General features: G+C 41.3%; 1 protein-coding gene across 1 annotated transcript in view; it reads left to right on the top strand.

Annotated features, from left to right (window-relative positions):
* The window catches only part of LOC109935637 (dynein axonemal heavy chain 3), a 214,009-nt gene that overhangs the window by 20,327 nt on the left and 171,443 nt on the right, over positions 1-22,239 (top strand). Inside the window, exons 7-15 of the mRNA XM_048609665.1 lie at positions 2,466-2,661; positions 3,454-3,579; positions 6,221-6,416; positions 7,327-7,506; positions 10,263-10,399; positions 11,753-11,858; positions 14,348-14,526; positions 16,658-16,842; positions 17,925-18,048. Coding sequence (XP_048465622.1) covers positions 2,466-2,661; positions 3,454-3,579; positions 6,221-6,416; positions 7,327-7,506; positions 10,263-10,399; positions 11,753-11,858; positions 14,348-14,526; positions 16,658-16,842; positions 17,925-18,048 — 1,429 coding nt within the window. The remainder of the gene's footprint in view (positions 1-2,465; positions 2,662-3,453; positions 3,580-6,220; positions 6,417-7,326; positions 7,507-10,262; positions 10,400-11,752; positions 11,859-14,347; positions 14,527-16,657; positions 16,843-17,924; positions 18,049-22,239) is intronic.

Here is a 22,239-nt window from a genome sequence, read left to right as displayed (position 1 = left end):
ACACAAATCACAAAGCCAGAACTGTGTGCGAGCAATTAGTGGAGGCTCCTATTCGGTGATCTGGGGAGGGGTTGTGGCTGCAATGCACTGTGGCAGGGGGGTGGGGGTGAGAAGGGAATATTAGCTGTGACTGGGGGAAGGAGGAGAAACGGTTGCTATGTTTGGAATGGGGGATGGGCAGGAGTTTGCAGTGGGGAGGCCTGAGGTTGCTTGTGAGGCCTGGAGATGCACACCTACACATCCTGACCAGAAGGAAACCCGACAAATACATGTTCAACTTACCTTCTGGGCACTTCTTGTTCATGATCTGGCTCTTGACAGGTTAGACCATAAGAAGTAGGAGTAGAAGTAGGCCATTCAGCCCATTCAGTCTGTTGCACCACTCAATGAGATCATGGCTAATCTAATAGTCCTCAACTCCACTTTCCCATCTTTTTCCCATAACCCTTGATCCACGTAATGATCAAAAGTCTGCCTATCTCAGCCTTTAAAGTTCCTAATGAAGTCATTTACAGTTTGGGATTATTTGAGCAATGAAGAGTCTACCACTATTTAAAATATGACCCTGCCTCCTCCCTGCCCATGTTCGGAAAGGAAATAGACTCAATGAGGTTAACTGACTTGTGTTGATTTAACTGCAGAAACCACCCCACCCTGCCCCAACCACTGGACCTACTTTCTGCCAGTTAAAATCAGGTCTACTATTTTTAAATTTGTTGAAAAGGATGTAGGTGGCATCCTGTGCATGTTTGTTTGCACAGTTCTCAAATACAATCCTGCTATTGTGAATCTGTATAACCCTCTGTGTTTCTGTCACCAACAGGGCTTTATAATGGTCTTATATAATTTTCATGCACCTCAAACATTCCTGAATTGAATCTAGAGTGTTATTTGCACGAGACCAAAAGGAGTCCAATGGGAATTAGCCTGCAGTTTACTTTTTATTTACTCATGGGATGTGGGCATCTCATAGAGTCATAGAGTCCTACAACACAGAGACAGGCCCTTTGACCCAAACTGGTACATGCTGACCAAAATGTCCATCCACGCTAACCCCATTTCCCTGCACTTGGCCCATATCCACCTAAACTTTTCCTATCCATGTATTTGTCCAAATGCCTTTTAAATGTTATTAATGTACCCACCTCAACCACTTCTGCTGGCAGCTCATTCTATATGTATACCATCCTCTGTGTAAAACAGTTGCCCCTCAGGTTCTCATGTATTCTTTCCTCTTTTACCTTAAACTGATGCTCCCAGTCCTTGATACCCCAACCCTGGGAAAAAAACTGAGTGCATTCACCCTATCCATGCCTCTCATGATCTTATACACTTCTATAAGATCACCCCTCAGTCTCCCTATGCTCTAAAGAAAAAAGTCCTAACTTGTCCAACCTCTCCCAATGACTCAGTCCCTTGAATCCTGGTATCATCCTTGTAAATTTCTTCTGCATTCTTTCCAGTTTGATAACATCCCTCCTATAGCAAGATGACCAAAACTGAACACAATACTCCAACTGTGTCCTCACTAACGTCCTGTACAACTGCAATATAACTTCCCATCTTCTATACCCAATGCCCTGACTGATGAAGGCCAGTGTGCCAAAAGCCTTCTTCACTGCCCTGTCTGCCGGTGACTCCACTTTCAGAGAACCGTGCACCTGAACTCTGAGGTCCTTATGTTTCGCTGCAATCCTTAAGGCCCTACCATTCACCATGAAACTCCTGCATTGATTTGACTTTCCAAAATGCAACACCTCACACTTATCTATATTAAACTCCATGTGTCATTTCTCAGCCCACTTCCCCAGCTGATCAAGATAAACAGAACACCCAGAGGAAACCCATGCAAACACAGGAAAATGTGCAAACTCCACACAAACAGTTGCCTGAAGATGGAATCAAACTCAGGTTCCAGGTGCTGTGAGCCAGCAGTGCTAACCACTGAGCCAACATGCTGCCCCATGTGGCCAGGGCAGCATTTATTGCCCATCCCTAGTTGCCCCTGAGAATTGAAGCTGAGCTGCCTTCTTGAACTGCTGTAATCCATGTGCTGTAGGTAGACCCACAATACTGTTACAGAGGGAATCCCAGATTCTTGACACAGTGACATTGAAGCAACAGTGGATATATTTCCAAGTCAGGATGGTGAGATTCTGAACATCTGAAAACTGATACAAGCAAAATTTGGTTAAAAATAAATTGTATCACAATAATATCATAATTATTTTAGATAAAACATAGATTTAATCTAACCACAGGTACAACATTGTGTTGGAGAATCAGAGTGTTGATTATGACTTCAGTTTTCTTTTCCGTCTAGTGGAATTAATTTTCAATCAACTAAAGTACTTTGACACCACATGAAATCTGCCAAAAGGTTTTACTTCAGCATAAGTGTAATTTCTATCACTGTGGATACATGTTTGTGAAATTAATTTTGTGCCTTATCACAATTTTTTCAGTTAACTACATCTTAAAAGATCCTTCTGAACGGATGCGACTTTTTGTCTCTTCTGTCCCTCGGCCTTTTCCTCATCGAGTAATTCGTGCTCCAGTTCCTTGGCACAGTGCGTACCGTAAAGCTAAGGCTTGGAATGAGTCTCACCTCTTCATTGTCAATCCAATGATGACTTTACTTCAGGACCTCTGGTACACAAAGTAAGACAATTAACTCCAGGCTGACTCCGAATTTGACTGTACAACTCTTTATGCTTACTTTTTACCCAGATCACTAAATTGTGCAAAACTCAGCAGTTTTATTTTAATTGTTCATGGGTTGTGACTCTCACTGACAAGGTGATCATTTATTGCTTACTTCCAGTTGCCCTGGAAAAGGTTGTGGTGAGCTGCCTTCTTGAACTGCTGCAGTCAATTTGGTTCAGGGACACCCACAATACTGTCAGGGAGGGTGTTTCAGGATTCTAACCCAGTGGCTTTGAAGGAACAGTGATACTTCCAGTATCTGCAATATTTTGCTTTTGCATTACTAAATGACTAAAATGTTGCAGTGAAATCATCTTTTCAAAGGGAAAAAAAGAACGCTTGGTTTGAACCTCATTAAAACAGAAAGAGAAAAATGTCAGAGTGACAGCAATGTGGAGAACTGAAATGACAAGTGGTAAAGTATAAAATACTACAACCCTTTCATGATATTCTAACTTTTTCTGGCACTTCCCCACTGGGAAACCTCAGGAGTCAAGTTGAACTTGTCAGAATGTCTGTTTGAATGGTGCTGAAATGAAGTCAAGGCTGCTCTAATAACCACTGCAGGGAATGAGTGAATGACCCTGGAATTGATATCAAGGCATTAAATGTGCAAGGAATATTATTTTATGGTCTTTTGCCGCTCAACATGACTGTCAAACAATTAAAGCTAAGTGGTAACAAGAGGATGTAATTCAATCTGCCGGTGTCCTGGGGTTTAATAATTCAACTGTCTGCTCCATTCAGGTTCGATAATATCCGATTTGTTCAACTGAAGGAAATAAAAAAAGAAAATCTTCCTATGCTCCCTCAGGAGTTTGAAGATCTTGTGAAGAAGCAGTGTGCAGAGACTCGGAGCATTCTCGAAAACATGTCAGTATGGTCTAATTTATGTAACTGAAAACATGTACAACTGCTTAATCATTACAATTCAATACATACATTATTGATAAGATTTGGGGATTTTTGAGGTGAAGAATGCCAATGAACTGAAAATTTTCTTAACCATTATGCATCTCACATTATTTTCATGCAGGCATGGTGAAATGAGTCACATGTTCCTCCCATTCTGCTCAAAAATATATTATTATCCTATTTTCAAAATAAATGCCCTTACAGGATGCTTGTAGTTTTTTGGTTTTCCACAGTTTCCGTGAGCTATCCAATAGATTCTTTGCTGTAATCTCACTCTGGCCAGCAAATGTGATGTGAATGATTGGGCCATTTCATGTAAAGTTTTCCAGCAGCTGGTAGTTGACACTTTTATTCCAGAGTCGGCAGGCTGTGATAATGGTCCCAGGGTAATTCAAATATTCCTACGTCCCGTAATGCAAAATAAAGAGAGTATTCATGGAGTCATAGAGTTTTTAACAGCATGGAAAAAGGCTCTGGTCTGGTCCGTCATGTCCATGCTGTTGCTCAAGAATCATAGAGTCATACAGCACGGAAACTGGCCTTTCGGCTCAACTCGTCCATGCCGACCAGGTTTCCTAAACCGAACCTGTCCCATTTTCCCGTATTTGGCCCATATCCCTCTAAACCATTCCTATCCGTGAACTTGTCCAAATGATTTTTAAATGTCGTAAAAATGCCTCTACCATTTTCTTCAGCAAATGATTCCATATATGTACCGCCCTCTGTATGATAAAGTTGTCCCTCAAGTCCCTTTTAAATCTGTTCCCTCTCACCTTAAACCTATTTCCTCTAATTTTGGACTCTGCTACCCTGGGAAAACGACCTTGGCTGTTCATCCAATCCATGCTGCTCGTGATTTTATAAACCTCTATAAGGTCACCCCTAAGCCTGTTATGCTCCAGGGAAAAAGTCCCAGCTTATTCAGCCTGTTATAGACTCCTAGAGTAATACAGCACAGAAACAGACACTTCAGTCCAATCAGTCTATGCCAAGCATAATTCCAAACTAAACTAATCCCATCTGCCTGCTCCTGGCCCACATCCCTCCAAACATTTTCTATTCATATACTTATCAAATGCCTCTTAAACATTGTAATTGTGCCCACATCCACCACTTCCTCAGGAAGTTCATTCCACTTGCGAACCATCCTCTGTGTAAAAAATTAGCCCCCATGTCTTTTTTAAATCTTGCTCTTCTCATCTTAAAAATGTGCCCCCAGTCTTGAAATTCCCCCATCCTAGGGAAAAGACAACTACCATTAACTCTATCTCTACCTCATTATTATATAAACTTTATCAGGTCGCCTCTCAGTGTCGTACACTCCAGTGATTAAAGTCCCAGCCTATCAAGGCATTCTTTATAACTCAAACCTTCCATACCCAGCAATAAGTCTAATCTGAACCTCCTTCTTCACCAACCTGTCTACCTGTGACACCACTTTTTGTCTATCCTGATCCCATTTTCCAGCAATTGGGCCGTTTTGGTCTCAGTACCTTCTCATTTTCAGAGGGAGCTGTGTAGTGGAAAGATCAAAGTCGCAGTGGAAGAGTTGGCACTCTCGCTTGCCAAAGTACAGGTTACCACAGTTTCAGAGTGGGTTCTGATGTAGGCACCCGAGGGAAATACTGGGCATAGGCAGGGTGCCTTTGGTTTTTGACAGTTGTGCATAGAGCTTTGGTGAAATCATGATACTGGAACATGCAGAGATACTGCACACAAGGTAACTAATCTTCAAAAACAACCACTACAAAAGGATTGAAGGTGAATGGTATTAAATGTTTTTGTTGGGTTTGGTGCGGATCTTCAATAATTTTCCAACTACTGCTGCACCTGGTATAGCCTCCACCTTTCCTCACCTTCCCATCTTATTGAATTCTTGATTGGCCGCATGACTCTCCCTTTAGGTTAAATGGCTAATTCTGCATCATAGAGTGTCCTTTAGAATCCAACTTCCCAACCTGTGAACTGCCTGCCAATGCTTTGCAGTATTATAGCAAGTTGGCTCAACCATGGACATGCCTCAGACCTCAGTGAAAACCTTTTCAGACACATTCCACCTGCCCCCCCTCCTCAGCTTAGTTCACCCTTGTTTTTTCATAACAGCAGTGGGCAGCATGTTGGCTGAATGGTTAGCACTGTTGCTGCACAGTGCAGGGACTCAGGTTCGATTCCAGCCTCAGGCAACCGTCTGTGTGGAGTTTGTATATTCTCCCCATGTCTGTGTGGGTTTCCTCCGGGTGCTCCAGTTTTCTCCCAAAGTCCAAAGATGTGCAGGTTAGCTGGATTTGCTGTGCTACATTGCCCATAGTATGCAGGTGTGTGCAGGCTAGATAGGTTAGCCATGGGAAATGCGGAGTTATAGGGTAGGGGTCTGGGTGGAATGCTGTTTAAAGGGTCAGTGTGAACTTGATTGTCTGAATTGCTTCCATGCTGTAGGGATTCTATGAATGGTAAATGGGAAAGTGGAATCTGAAACACAAACATCAGTTTTGATCTTATTGATTGATGAAGCAGGCTCGAAGGGCTGAATGATCTACTTCTGATCCTATTTCGTATATTCCTATGAAACTTAGCCTGACATATTAATTTGTGCTTGCAGATGGGTCCCTACCTGCGCTACCCTCTTCCTTACCCATAAAGACAAGTGGATGCATCTGGTGCCACAGAATGATTGTGATTCTACTCAACGGGTTAAGGAATTCTTTGCGTGTGCTGCCTCTATCATGTCTTTGCAACTGAGAGAGCTTGTTTTCAATTCTTTGGAAGATCTCCTCTCATTTTTTACCATGCACAAGGTATGAAGGATATTATTAAGCTGGAGAGGGTTCAGAAGAAATTTACCGGGATATTGCCGGATATGGAAGATTTGAGTTCTAAAGAAAGGTTGGGACTTTTTTCATTGGAGCATAGGAGGTTGACAGGTGACCTTATAGAAGGTTGTAAAATCAATAGGGATTTAGATAGGGTTAATGGTAGGTGTTGTTTTCCTAGGATGGGGTATTTCAAGTCCAGGGGGCATACTTTTAAGGTGAGAGGAGAGAGATTTAAAAAAGATATGAGGGGCAAATTTTCTATACAGAGGGTGATTGGCATGTGGAATGAACTACCTGAGGAAGTGATGGATGCGAACACAGTTATAACATTTAAAAGACACTTAGATAAGTACATGAATAGGAAAGGTTTGGAGGGATATAGGCCAGGAGCAGGCAAGTGGGACTGGTTTGGTTTGGGATTGTGTTCGGCGTAGACTGTTTGGATCGAAGAGTCTGTTCTGTGCTGTGTGACTGTATGACTCTAACAGGCATTAAGATACACAGTTTATTAAACAAATGTTAGGAATGTTTTTGTTCAGCTTGATGGATAAAATGATGTAATTTTTGTCTTTTCTGGATAAATGATGTGTTAAGGATACCATTTTGATAAATACTACTTTGGTAGTTTGGTTCAACTCTACACTCAAATAAATACTTTTTAATCATCTCTTTAGCTTTTAAACAAAATGCTTTTTCCCTTATTGTAGTATTTATCAGATTTAAATACACGCTGGAAAGGGCTTTTGATATTAACACTTACTGCTTGACAGAATTGATTAATTTAAAAACTGAACATGCTAGAGAAACTCAACAGGTTACACAGTATCAGTGGAGAGAGAAAGGATGTTAACATTTCAAGTCTGATATGACTCTCAGATTGATTGATTGACAGGACGGAAATGATTTTGGAGGAGAATACAATGAGATGCAATATGTTTGGCCACAAGTCATGATCCTTAAACTGAAAATAGAAGAACCTAAAATTATTTTTGATCCAACCCTCGATGAGTGCTGGGATCTAATTAATCGATGCTTCCTGGAAATTCTTAAAAGCGCTCATGGAATTCTTAAGGTATCTAACAATCTTTGTTTTCTGTTCTTTTTATTCATTCATGGGATGAGGGCATTGTTGGCTAGGGCAGTATGTATTGCTCATCCCTAATGGCCCAGTGGGCAGTCAAAGTCAACCACATTGCTGTGGGTCTGGAGTTACATGTAGGCCAGACCAGGTAAGGATGGCAGTTTCCTTCCCTAAAGGACATTAGTGAACATGGTCGGTTTTTCCTGACACTCAACAATGGATTTGTGGACATCATTAGACTCTAAATTATAGATTCTTTTTAATTCAAATTCCACCATCTGCCATGGCAGGATTCAAATCCAGGTCCCCAGAACATTAACAGTCAAAAAATAACCCCACTAGGCCAACACCACCCCAAGAAGTTTTAAGAAGGTAATAATGTAGTCAATTCTATTAGTGCTGAATCAAGTCCAGTTCCTCCTTCTTAAATACACAGGTGTGCGGTTTTTTTCGTATATAGATACGGGGAACTAAAATGTGTGTTTGTCTGGCTGCTCTCTTGCGCCCTTGAAAGGTCTATACAATAGTTGCATTAACTGCTCCTATATTGCAGTGATGGCTGTCAGCAGGGAAGATCAGGTCATAGTAAGTAAAGTGTAAGGTGGATAAAACGACACTCAAAAAGTTGGAAATGACCAATGAAGCACTGAAATCATATTTTCAGAATAACTGTGGTGAACAATAGCCTTTCATATAGGCAGGGCAGCGGCAATACCATTTCATTCTTTAAAAGCTTTCCATCCTGACACTTTCATTTATTTATTCTGTGCCCAATGCTCTTGCCTTGTTGACCCTGGTGAGTTTCACACAGCTTAGGAACAGGGGCATTGGCTAATAAACTGCAGCTTCTTGCTAAAGGCTGATTTTTTTCTTTACATGTTCTAAGTTCTACATAAGTTTATGTTGTATTATTGCTCTCAAATTGAAATATATATAACCCTCTGTTTTGGGGTCAAAATCCTGGAATTCTCTCCCTAATGACATATTATCTACACTAAATGGACTGCAGTGGTTCAGGATAGCAGCTCACCACCACGTTCTCAGGGGCAGCTAGGGATTGGCAATAAATGCTGGCCCAGCCAGAGACACTCACATCCTGTGGGTGAATGAAAAAAAACTCCCTGGTCATCCCTAGATGGGGATTGGTGGGAGGTGGGTGTTAAAGTTGATTTTGCCAGTTTTATGTTCATTTAAGACCCTGATCCTGAGCCTCAGTTTCCAATGAGGAGGCGAGAAGATGTTTCAGCTTCTGTGCAGTCATGCAAGTAATAGGATTCCTATCAACTGATTTATTTGAAGGAGCACAGAAAGAAAGAAAAGGAGGCATTGAGACTCTTAAAGCAGCATGATTGGCAAACTACAAAAGATTTCCAGAGTGTATAGCCCAGGCTTCACAAATTGGGGGTTAAGATGCTAAGTGCGGTTGCAAACTGGAACTTTGGGAGCTGTGAGCTTCAGGGCAGCATTTGTTTTCCCCCTCCTCTAATAAGGCTTGTCCTCCATCTCCAACTGCTCAGCAAGGAGTTGCAACAGTTTTCAAATCCTGAAATGAGATCACAGTGGGAAAATGTTTAGTAAACACTGGTCTAGCCTCAGAAGATGCATACCTTTCCTCAGTCTATCAATGAAGTCATGTCGCCGCTGGAGATATGCAGAGGTTCCTCAAGCTGCCAATCATTTCAGGATCCTCTGATTGGTTGAGAAGCCTTCACTAAAACACCACAAAAGAATGGCACTGCCGTCTGTCACTGTCTGCCTTTAATCTCCTCCAAGTGTGTTCCAGAACCTTCACTTTCTGGTGCTTTCTATTTACCTATTCATGGCCAGCAAACAGACATCACTGCCTCAGAGCTCAACAGCCAGATACTGACATCTCTTTATCCTCCAGTCAGCTCATCATGTCATACCTTCTATACTTCATCTCCTAAGTCCGTTGTGAGCCATGGATCATTTTTGAACTCTTCTAGACTGTGACAGGTTAGAAACTGTTTGAATGAAATGGGAAATTTGCAAAGAGGGATCATTTTCTCCTGGTTCATTTTTGTTTGGATCCATACATATGCAGCTGTTGGTGTTCGTTAGAAATTTCTACTTAACATGTTATGTGGGCTGATGGATAGAGGGACTGATTTTTTTTTCTCTGTCCCTTTTGGCAGCTTTTTCAGCCTTAGAATCCTCTTACCAAACCAGATTCTACTTTTTGTTGGAGACAGGAGACAAGCAATCTATTTCCAGGCCAGTCTCGAACTGAAGAGAAGGCGCTGGTATAGCAGGACTGTCACTCAACTACTAATCTAGAGTTCAGACTAATATTCTGAGGATTGGGTTTGAATCCCACCTCAGCAAATGGTCACATTTGAATTCAGTAAAAATCTGATGTTAAAAGCTAGTAACTATATCAATTTTTGTAAAACAAAATCTTGCTCATCAATGTGCTTATTCGGCCAGGCCTACATGTGATTCCAGACCCACAACAATACGGTTGACTCTCAATGACCTTCTGATATGGCCCAGCAATTCACTCAGTTGCAGGACAATAAATGCAGGCCCAGCCAGTAACATCCCTGTCCCATGAACAAATAAAATAAAAATTGTTGATTGTGTAAAAAATGAACACTTTCCTCTTTGTGTAGATGATTTGTTGTCAGGAATCAGACAGCATTCACCATTTTCAGCTTGAAAGACAAAGCTTACGTCCTCAGTGGGTTATTAACATGCTGTTGCACTATTCTTGTTTTCTGGAACAGGTGGAATGTGAACTCTTTCCTGACATTCGAGAAAAAAATCTCACCATCCACACTGTAAAAAAAGAGGAATCCTTAGTCAGCAAGATTATCAACAAAGCACAGGAAATTTTCAGAGCAAATATCATTGGGCCACAAAGGTACATTTGTGCATGGTTGTTGTCCTTACAAATGTACAAATCAGGAATAGGAGTGGGCCATTCAGACCCTAAAGCCTGCTTCGCCATTTAACAAGACCACGATTGGTCTGAATTCTCCACATTCCTGACAACCCTCTGATAACCTTTTATCCCCTTGCTTATCGAGAATCTATTTCCACCTCTCTTAAAAATGTTCAAAGACTCTGCTTCCACTGCTTTTTGAGTGAGACAGTTTCAAAGACTCACTACTCTCTGTGAGAAAGTGTTGCCCTCATCTCTGGGTAACCCCTTTTATTTAAAACAATGTTCTGGATCCTTCCATACGAAGAAACATCCTCTCCACATGTATTCTTTGAAGCTACTCAGGGGTCTTACATCTTTCAATAAATTCCCCTTTTACACATTTAAATTCTGGCAATAGAGACCTAGTATGTCCAAACTTTCCTCATAAAATGACCTCCCTCTCCCCGTCCTTCCTGGTACAGTAATCTCCCTGGTATCCAGCACACAGAGGGCATGGGAGATGCCATTTATCAGAGTCTGCTGGTTACATGTGAAATACTAGTGGTGGCTGGGAGAACCCGGCTTGTCAATGTCACAAGATGAATGCGTGTGTTTAAAACAAGCAGCCAAGACCGCTCATAAATGCTGTCAACAAGATTTCTGTTTGCCTGTTGCATGAGAATTCTGGATGCTTGGATATCACGTAACAAGGACTTTACTGTACTAGCCTAGTCAGCCTTCTCTGAATTGCTTCCAACATCTTATATCCTTCCTTAAATAAGGAGATAAATACTACACATTTTACATTTGAGAACAGGGTTGTCGTCCTCCACAATTAACAACTCAGTTAATGTCTCACCTACTGACTGGAAGACTGCAGGAGATCTTCAGCTGAAGCAGTGAAGGTGCAATCTATGTGCAATATATCTATAAATAATATGAAATAATGTTGCAAGTGCACTGTATCTCTCCTTGTTTCAGACACGTGGACTGGGTAGCAATTTAGTTCCGATTTGGTTTCGTAGATGCTGCCAAGCCCATTGAGTTTCTCCAATTTTTCTCCTGCTTTTATTTCTCATTTCCAGCGCTACAGGATTTTGCTTTTGTTTATGAACTTTGGTTTCTTTTTGTTTATTTATTGGACTACATCCCTTATGTCTGAGTTTGAAATTTTAAAACAATATCCCCTCACAGGTAAATTCAAAACTGCATCCATCCTTTCTGTGATACAGTGGGCTTGATGTCCCATTATGCCAAGCAAAAATACGAATTTATTTACGATTATTGATTCTTCGTGACAGGATACCATTTCTTATGTACACTAAATGTCTTTTTTTCTTCTTATTTCAGCTACCTAAATGTGTACAAAGTATACAGTGATCTTTTGAACACTAAAGCAGAGCAAGAAATTACTACTTTCCTGTCAGAGAAACATTCAATGGAGGCATTCATAACAGTAAATACACTGCTTCTGTTCTAAACCTCTGTAAATAGGTGGCTTTGTGTATGATGGAATGGTTATAGTTCATGATTTATTTCAGAAACACAGCCAACAAAAATATTAAAAATTACTAAACCTTTCAGGGGGCCTCTGTTTCAGAAAATTCTTTTGAAGTTTTGCAGGATTTGGTTGGGTACTGGGGGCGGGTCTTGTTGTACTATACACTTAGTGGCGATTTTCCACAGAGCACGGCATAAGTTGGAAAAGAACAGTGTGCACTGTCCCAGTTTCACTCAGACAGTGGTAAATGCTGCAAAACCCAAAATACTCAATTAGGGTGGTAGCCGACTAGCAGTTAACATGGATCAAACCCTCAGGAGGGTGTACATCAGTGCATGGGTCAAATGCATGCAACTACCTATTTCACAAGCCGGTTCCTTTGGCTTCCCCAACATTATACAGGAAATTGTGTGATGCAACAATAGTGCATTTGTAAGTGCACCGTATTTCAACTTGTTTGAGAAGAAAGTGAATAGAGTGCAATTTAGTTCCAATTTGGCTCCACAGATGCTGCCAAACATGCAGAGTTTCTCTAACACTTCCTGTTTTTATTTCACATTTCCAACATCCACAGGATTTTGCTTCGATTTATGAAATTTTGTTCCTTTTGTTCATCCCCTCGAAACAACATCAGAACCTTAAAAGTGTGGAAAACTTTGCATAAACAGAAAGTTATCTATCTGCAGTCTCTCTCGTATTCATGTGGGTGGCTGTCACAGTTCAGAATGTTTGAGTAAGGCTCTTTGGAGGATCTTAATATAATTGATGAAGAAAGCTCTCCTCATTTATTCCTGGATGATTGGCCCCTTATCCTGAGAATGTGTCTCTGTGCTCTAGATTCCCCAGCCTGTGGAAGCAATTTCTCTCAGTATTTGCCTTGTCAAATCCCTTCAGATTCTCATGAATGTCAATCACATTCCCTCTAATTCTTCTAAACAGCAGAGACTATAGGCCCAATTTACTCAGCCTTTGGTCATAATAGAGCCTTCTCATCCTTGGAATCAATCTAGTGAAATTTCACTGTGCTGCCTCCAGAATAAGTATGCACTTTGCACAGTGCTACAGGAGTGCTTTCATTAAAGGTCTGTACAATTGTGGTGAGATTTCCTTATTATTCTACTTCAATCCCTTTCTAATAAAGGACACCATTCCATTTCCCTTCCTGATTGCTTCCTCTGCCTTCACACTAATGTTGTGTGTTCCCTGTAGAAGTACAGCCAAGTCTGTCAGAACATCACAGTCACAAGTTCCTCAACTGTTAAAAAAAATTCTGCTTTTCTACTCTTACAATCAAGGTGAATTACCTCACACTTTGCCACTTTATTCTCCACCTGCCAGCTTGTTGCCCATTCACCTAACTCATCCACATACATGACAACAAGGTGCAGTGCTGGATGAACACAGCAAGCCAAGCAGCATCAATGCTGCTTGGCTTGCTGTGTTCATCCAGCTCTGCACCTTGTTGTCTCGGATTCTCCAGCATCTACAGTTCCTACTATCTCTCATCCACGTACATTCCCACTTAGCTTTGTATTGGTTTCCTCATCTAAGTCATTAACACAAATTGTAAAAAGCTTGGGCCCCAGCACTTCACTAACCACAGCCTGACAACTGGAAAATGTCCCATTATCCCAACCCTTCCTGTCCATTAACCAATCCTACATCCATGCTAATATATGAACCCCGAATTCCATGAGCCCTTATCTTGAGCAATAGTTGAACAAACATTCCAAACACAATATCTATTTGTAATATCATGTTGAATTTTATCATGATGTGATTGTCCAAATGCTTTGTTAATACTTGCTCAAAAATAGTTTCCTGTGTTTACCTTGTGGCTGATCATGTACCTCAACAGCACTCTCCCATGTTATCTCCATGTCCTTTGAACACATTCAATGATTGAGCCTTCAACACTGTCTGTGTAGAAGATTCCAAAGACTCAATACCCTTTTGAGTGAAGCAGATTTACTCTTTATCTCAGTCCTAAATAGTTTGGGCCCCTAGCCCTTCATTCTGGCACTTTGTCCTCATTATTCTAAAACCTCAACCTGGGAAACATCCTTCCTGCATCCACCCTGTCAATGCCTGTAGAAGTTTTGTATGTTTCAATGATATTACCTCTCATTCTTCTAAAATCTAGAGCTTGTTTCCTCAGTCACTCTTAAGGACAATTATTTCAGCTGAGGGACTAATTTGTGAACCTCAGTTGCACGGCCTCTATGGCAAGTGTGTCCTTCCTTCAATAAGGGGACCAAAGCTGTACCCAATACTCCCACGTGTGGTTTCACCCAAGCTTGGTACAATTGCTACAAGACAGTTTGTACCTAAAAGCTGCTTTATTGGGGAAAGCTGCAAAGGAGACACTAAAGATCAATTTGTTGCAAAATCCATTGTTTGTGGAATGTAGCACGTTTTTGCTAATAACTGTCTCTTGTTGCTAGAAAATAGAGGCTTTACAAAAACTCTGCGATGAAATAGCTTTAATGCACGTCACTGTGCCTCTTGCTATGTTTTGCCTGGATGCTGTCAGCCTGAATGCAGACCTCTGCGCTCGGAGTATGAAATTGAAGGAAACTTTAATTGAGTCTGTGGTGAAGGAAAATCGGAATCTCAACATGAGGTATGGTAATCGCTGAACTTCCGACGGTTTTTCGTGAAGTCGCAGTTGACTGCATTTGAAGAAGGGGTATCCACGTAAACGTCAGAGACCTGTGGGCCTGGGCTTTCGAGTTGGGCAAGGCTGTGATTCAACAATTGTTTTTCTGGAGAGCAGCACTGGTCCCACCACCTCTGGGATGATTGCAATTCTTAATTAACCTGCAGTTAGGAGGAAGTGGGAAATCTCCTCTCTGCCAATTAAAGGCCCTTTAAGGTCCTTAAAGAGCCCATTAAGAGTTCTGATTGGAACAGAATTTCAACCTCTTTTCCAGACAGACTCATGTATCGTAGTGGACACCAGTGAAGTTGCTCCAGATAAAATGAAGTTCATTGCCCTATGTGCCTTTTGTCAAATTTGATGGGTCAATAGTACCAGGTAGAATGCTGTACCATGACTCAGCATCTGTGAGCACAGTGTGCCAAGTTAACCTTTTAATTCCTTTTATGAGTTGCCAGCTCTCACCTACACATTAGCAGCAGGCCACAATATTGCTACTGTCTGCATCTATCACTGGCACTAAGCTGGGACTTGTCACCTCCTGGAGGCATTTGATGCCTTTAATTGGGAGCCAAGTTTGCCTCATGGCCAATAAACCCATTAGCATTTAAAACAGCATTGCAACAATGAGTTCAGATCTAGACTCAGAACTCAGAATTTGTCGGGTTTCTTTGAAAATATGGTCTATGACTCTGACGTTCTGCTCCAGTGCTCCGTAAAGTTCAAAACTGCTTTGAGAAATATCTGCCCCTTTAATACTGTTGCTGCCTCAACTTGAATCACTGCTATTCTTCCTAGTGAGGAAATTGTGCCCCCAAAAAACAATAACAGGTCTGGAAGCTGTTTGCTTCATTTTCATGAGATGTAATGGGAATTCCCTGAGCCTAAATGCAAATCCAGTGCTCCCAAAACTATACCTGTATTTACCTTTCACTAACTGAAGTCATGTTTTAAATTCAGAGGCAGTGTTGTGAATTTATGTGTCACTTAAAAAGGAATTGATTAAAATAGGTTGAGATGTGATTCTACAGTTAAACAGAGTTTGCTAAAAATTCCCAAGTGAGCAAAAAATTATGCTGACAACCAATTTAGAACTGTCAGTCAGATTCATAGTATTGCACACTTGCATGCACGGGCAGCAACATAGTTGTTTGCAGACAGGCATAATGTGCACACCGCTGCACCTGTTTCAACACAACAAAATCAGTGAATTGTGTAGAGCTGGATGAACACAGCAGGTCAGGCAGCATCAGAGGAGCAGGAAAGCTGACGCTTCGGGTTGGGGCCCTTCCTCAGAAATGGGGGAGGGGAAAGGGAGCGTTGAAATAAATAGAGAGAGGAAGGGTGGGGCTGGGGAAGATAGGTGGGATGGTGATAGGTGAGCGATGCCTCTTCTAGGGATGCCTACTTTGAAGGAGTTATCCTCCTCCCTCCAGAAAGACCTCAGTGGCCTACTGGCACTCACCTATCACCATCCCACCTACCTTCCCCAGTCCCGCTCCTCTTCTCTCTATTTATTTCGAAGCTCTCTTCCCCCTCCCCTATTTCTGAAGAAGAGTCCCGACCCGAAACATCAACTTTCCAGCTCCTCTGATGCTGCCTGGCCTGCTGTGTTCCTCCAGCTCCACACTGTGTTATCTCTGACTCCAGCATCGGCAGTTCTTACTATCTCAAAATCAGTGAAAACTATTTGCTGGTTTATTTCTCATGGTAGTGCCTTGAATAATCAGGATCAACTTGGCTGCTTTAAAATTTGAACAGAACTTGGCAGTTAATATCAGGGTTAATACCATTAACTGGTGCATTCTCCATTGCGTTCCTTTACAAATCAGATCCCATTTACTACCTGATCAGTACACTGTTCTCATGTAGTGTAAATGCTGTTTTCCTTTTGCATTGCTATCCTTGTAAATTGTCCTGATGAATGCAAAACAAAAGGCTTCAACAAAACTGTCTTTTTCAGCTATATTTAAGTTTAATTGTTAAATGAAGCATATAAATGGATGTTTGTAACACAATATCCTTAATTTTGTGTGTTTGACATTATGAGCTCTTAATACCATATATATACAGAGTGCTGTTTGCCTCACTCTAGTATTTGCCAGCGCTATGAAGAGATATCTGATCGGATCAGCGAAATCCCTGAGACCACAGAGGAACTGGTGGATCTTGACACTTTCGTGAAAAAATCCAGTGAGGTCACTATTACTAAACTGAAAGAAGAAATCTTTGAAGCAGCAGACAGACTGGACTTTTTGCTGGGCTATGCCACGCTATCAGGTAAGCCCTATGTTAACAGGTAAACCCTACATTGACAGGCAAACCTCACACTGCCATGTAAGCCCAACACTACCAGATAAACCAAACACTGCCAGGTAAACCCAACATTATCAGGTAAACGCCTCATTGTCAGATAAATGCCACAATGCCAGGTAAACCCCACATTACCAGTAAATGCCACATTGCCAAGTATATTCTATGCAGCCAGATAAATGCCATATCACCAAATAAACCTTATAGTAACAGGTACATCTGATTCTACTAGGCAAACCTTACTGTACAAGATAGACCCAACTCTACCAGGTAAATGCCTCATTACCAAGTAAATTCCATGTGTGGTATGTTTTAAATTAAATTATTCTTTGAACATATGTGTAACTTTGTTAGCCATCCATCTAACATTGTAAGCACTGGAAAATCATCATTTGTGATGTTATTCACCTAATCCTTCCTTGTCCTGGGCAGTACATTACACCCCTTGGCAATTTACTTCCTCCCCTATTGTCTGCTCACTGACCTATTCAAGGAGATTCTTGATGAATTGAATGGCGAATGATGAATTGAAATGAAACAAGAACTGGGAACAGACCGATGAGTAAATCCCTGACCAGTAGGTGCCCCAACCTTCTTCATTTCTCAGTTTTGGCTACATCCAAGAAAGTCAGCCTGTCCAGATGACTACTGCTAAGAACCTGCCCTGTTTTGTTCGATTCATCTAATTGCTTCCAATTCTATGGCCTCTCCTCCTTTGGGTGCCCCAATCCAAATCCTCCGACTTGTTGAACCTAAATCTCCACCTGCCTGGTGTAGTAGGCATTAATGATCCCACACCAATAATTTTGGAAGAGCAGTTAGTTCTTCCATAATACATGGAATTATCCCTCCCTTCAAGTACTGCATTTATGAGGTGATGCTGGGGTAGAGTGCTGTGCTTTGCATGGTATTACCCTACTCAAGCAGCAACTTTGAGAAACCACACAATGTGATATAAATGAAGGTGTTTCAATGTGATATTTTAAAAAAGAAATTCCATGGTTGGGATGATCCTGTCCTAATGATCAGATTTTCCCTCTCTCTTAAAGATGATGATATAAGGTTGAACAGTCAGGTCTTCAACTGGCCAGAACAAATTGTATTGATGTTGGACTTGCATCGGGATCGGCTACTGAGCAAGAGAGATGATGTAGAAGAAGATCTGAGGAACCGGTCTGTATTTGGAACATTTCTGACTAATGGTGGGAGAACAAAATAAATGTAGAGTTATTCTATTATTCAGATTCACTCCTTAGAGTGATGCCTTATCCAATCAGATTCAACCCGCCTGGTTTAAATTTAAACAAGGTCTGGCAGTTATCTGTCAATCATCATCTAAAAGGTGAATTCTCCATGGCAATTCTAACAAAGTCCATTAGTCAACCAATCAGTACTCTCTTCCAGTGCCATATAAAATGTCTCTCCCCTTTACATTAGTATTTCCTGATGAGTGCAAGATGAAAATCTTTGATAAAATGTGTCTTTTATCAACAGAGTTTATTCTCTGTGAAATGAGATTGTAGCAAGGCAGCAGGGAAGGATGCCAGTCACATTTAGGTACTCTTCATAGACTGGAGTTTTTAAATGTGCAGAATAAGCTTCTCGTCCCTGTATCCTTTATAATGTGTTTCTGCCTGTATGTTCACACTCATACCAAACAGAACAGAACATTTAATTTCAGAATGTCCTTCGTTTAATGTCTGCACAACTTGTTCAAGGTTCCCACTTTGGACGTAATATTGTTTGGCTTTTCTGTTTGTGGATATTTGTACTGAAGCACTAAATATGTCTTGCTCTGTAGCATCAATCATGTAACTTGGCAAAGACTTTGGTCTGGATTTTACACTGAGGACAACCTCTCCACACCTCACTGTAAATTCTGGGGTGAGTGGCTGATGGTTGGCTGACTCAGTCCACTTTAACTTTTTGGGTGACAGCTGTTTAATTAGCACAAGTCAAGACTTCCATCCACAACCAGGGAGCATTCCCCTCACGTAGGGTTGTCAGCTAGTCAAAGGACCACGTCTCTGCACACTGACAGTACCAGGCAAGAGCGGCATGGCTATTCTGGTGCAGGAGGCCGGGTAAGGAGGTGATATCCAGTGGCAGACATTGACATTCAGTGAAATCTGAGATCCTGCTGGTGCCAGGCTGACAGGCTCCCATGAGGCAGGTGAGGGTCAGGTTTAAAAGGCAGAGGCGTGTTGGGTGGGCATGTGGGAGAGATGGGGAGGGCTCCACTGGACACTGAAGGCCCAGAAAAGAAGCTGTAATAAGGACACAACTCCACAGTCTGGAACAATACTTGTTCATGTGCTGTTAATATAGAGTGATGCATGAACCTTGTTTGTTTTGAAGTGATTTTGTGTTTTTATCTGCTTTTCCTTGCATGCAGATGAATAGACACTTTATATGCAACCCCATTATTTAAGAAATACCAATTTTGCTTTTCCTTTAGCGTTCAGCTCAAATGGTTTCAGATTAATTTTGACTGGCATAGAAATCTTTTTTAAGAAAATCAAAAGCAAAAGGTGGGACAGTGGCTCAGTGGTTAGCACTGCTGCCTCACAGCGCCAGGGACCTGGGTTCGATTCAAGCCTTGGACAACTGTCTTGTGGAGTTTCTACATTCTCCCGATGTCTGTATGGGTTCCCTCCCGATGCTCTTGTTTCCTCCCACAGTCCAAAGATGTATAGATTAACTGGATTGGCCGTACTAAATTGCTTATAGTGTGCAGGGATGTACAGGCTAAGTGGATTAGCCATGGGGAATGCAGCGTTACAGGGATAGGGAGGGTGGGACGTTCTTCGGAGGGTCAATGTGGACTTGATAGGACTGCTTCCACAATGTAGGGATTTTATGATTCAATATGATGACGGACGGACCTAAAAATATCTATCTTTGCAGACATTTATTATCTGAATCATTGAATCAGGATAAAACATATGTTGCGGGAACACTTGCATCAAAGGTGTGCTTAGCAACAACCTAACATCAAACAATCCATAATGTTTCTTCATTAATCCAAGTGTAAGAACCTTTTTTTAGCAACAACTGATTAACCTTTATGGAAAACAATTCTCTATTAAATATAGGGCATTATAAAGATTCAAGAAATTACGTTTATATCTCTCCCACGTTAACTCTATTCATCACAGCGAAGTTGAATCACAAAGGACTCTTTCATTGTAAACCTTCGATTCTAACAGGGAACAATAGATAGCTGGCAGCAAATTATGTGGAGGTGATTTGTTACGTTTTTCAGACATTATAAATCATGATAGTAATGTTTTAGTGATTTCTGATGTCAATAAAGCCTATTGTTGAATTCTTGGCCTAAATTTGTGGCCAAATAATTTAATTTCCTTATAAAGTACAGCTTTTTAAAATAGATTGCCCACAAGATCTGGGGTGAAGACGTGCAAGGCAGTAGTTGAAACGAGAGAAATGCAGGGCCTGACTGCTTGATGCATCCTTATGTATGGGAGTGTGACAACAGTACTGTATCTATTCGAAATGAGTTTTGTTGGAATATTAGATGCTTTCTAAAAAAAATGGCCTTTTTGCCAGTTGAGAAGGGGTCAAAGTTAAATTACCTGCACTGATAATTATTCAAATATTAAAGTAAAAACAGTTTGAGAGTGTTGCTATAATTCATGTCACACTCCTTGATGACAGTTGTAGAGTCATACAGCATGGAAACAGACCGTTCGGTCCAACTCATCCATGATGACCAGACATCCCATTCTGATCTAGTCCCATTTGTCAGCATTTGGCCCATATCACTCTAAACCTTTCCTATTCAGATGCCCATTCAGATACCTTTCAGACGTTGTAATTGTACCAGCCTCCACCACTTCCTCTGACAGTTTGTTCTACACATGCATCACCCTCTGCGTGAAAAAGTTACCCCTGAGGTACTTTTTAAATCTTCCGTTTCTCACCTTAAACTCTCTAGTTTTGGACTTTGCCACCCTAGGAAAAAGACCTTGGTTATTCACCCTATCCATGCACCTCATGATTTTATAAACCTCTATAAGCTCAGCCTCCGACGCTCCAGGAAAAAAAGCCCCAGCCTATTCAGCCTCTCCCTGTAATTCAAACCCTCCAGTCCTCACAACATCCTTGTAAATCTTTTCTGCACCCTCTCAAGTTTAATAACGTCCTTACTATAGAAGGGCAACTAGAATTGAATGCAATTTTCCAAAAGTGGCCTCACCAATATCCTGCAACATGACATCCCAACTCCTATACTCAATGTTATGACCAATGAAAGCAAGTGTGTCAAATGCCATTTTCACCACCCTGTCTACCAGTGTCTCCACTTCCAAAGAACTATGGACCTGCACCCCTGGGTCTCTTTGTTCAATAACACTCTCTAGGGCCTTCCCATTAACTGTGTTAGTCTACGCTGGTTTGCCTTACCAAAATGCAACATCTCACATTTACCTAAATTAAACTCCATCTGCCACTCCACAGTCCATTGGCCCTTCTGATTAAGGTCCCGTTGCACTCTGAGATAGACTTCTTCACTGTCCACTGCACCACCAATTTTGGTGTCATCTACAAGCCTACCTCGTATATTCACGTCAAAATCATTTATAAAGCTCTGCTCTGAGCCCATTCACATTTTTATGAGAAGTGTGTGCCTTTATTAAGAGAGCATTTAACACCATTTTTAATTTTAATTTCATTTTTTCTAATGTAATTTATTTGGGTTCGTCAGGAATCCAGCACTGGGCATCTAGTGCAATTCTACATCAATGATTATACAGATCAGATCAAAGTACAGACCCCCAAAAGAAACCTCTATTCATCTTTGTGAAAGTTTCTATTTAACTTGCCAAGTTTCACAAACCCTTTGAATGAGATGCTTGTTCAGAGCCAAGTCTGTACCAGCAGTTCTTGTTCACAGGGTATTGCGTTACAAACTACCCAAGTGGCTGACATAGTTGAATAGCTAGCAGTGTGCGCAAATCATGAGTTGTGGCTGTGAGGCATGCAACCAGAGCCTGGGACATCTGGACCCAATATTCACTTGTGCAACTTGGATGTTGCTGGCTGGGCCAGTATTTATTGTCTGTCCCTTGTTGCCCTTGAGAAGGTGGTAGTGAGCTACTTTCTCAAACTGCTGCAGTCCATTTGCTGTAGGTAACCCATAAAACTGAGTGGCTTGCTAGCACATTTCAGAGGTCAATTGCTGTGCGTCTGGAGTCACGTATGGGCCAGACCAGATGATGATAGCAGATATCCTTACCTGAATGACATTAGTGAAATGGGTGGATTTTCCCCCAAACAATCATTCAATGGTTTTGTGGTCATCCAGATATTTATTGAATTCAAATTCCACTATACAGCATGAAA

This window comes from Rhincodon typus, chromosome 21, assembly GCF_021869965.1.
Source record: "Rhincodon typus isolate 14 chromosome 21, sRhiTyp1.1, whole genome shotgun sequence".
Taxonomy (NCBI): Eukaryota; Metazoa; Chordata; class Chondrichthyes; order Orectolobiformes; family Rhincodontidae; genus Rhincodon; species Rhincodon typus.
Note: the sequence above shows the minus strand (reverse complement) of the source record. Positions and strands in the feature narration are given on the sequence as shown.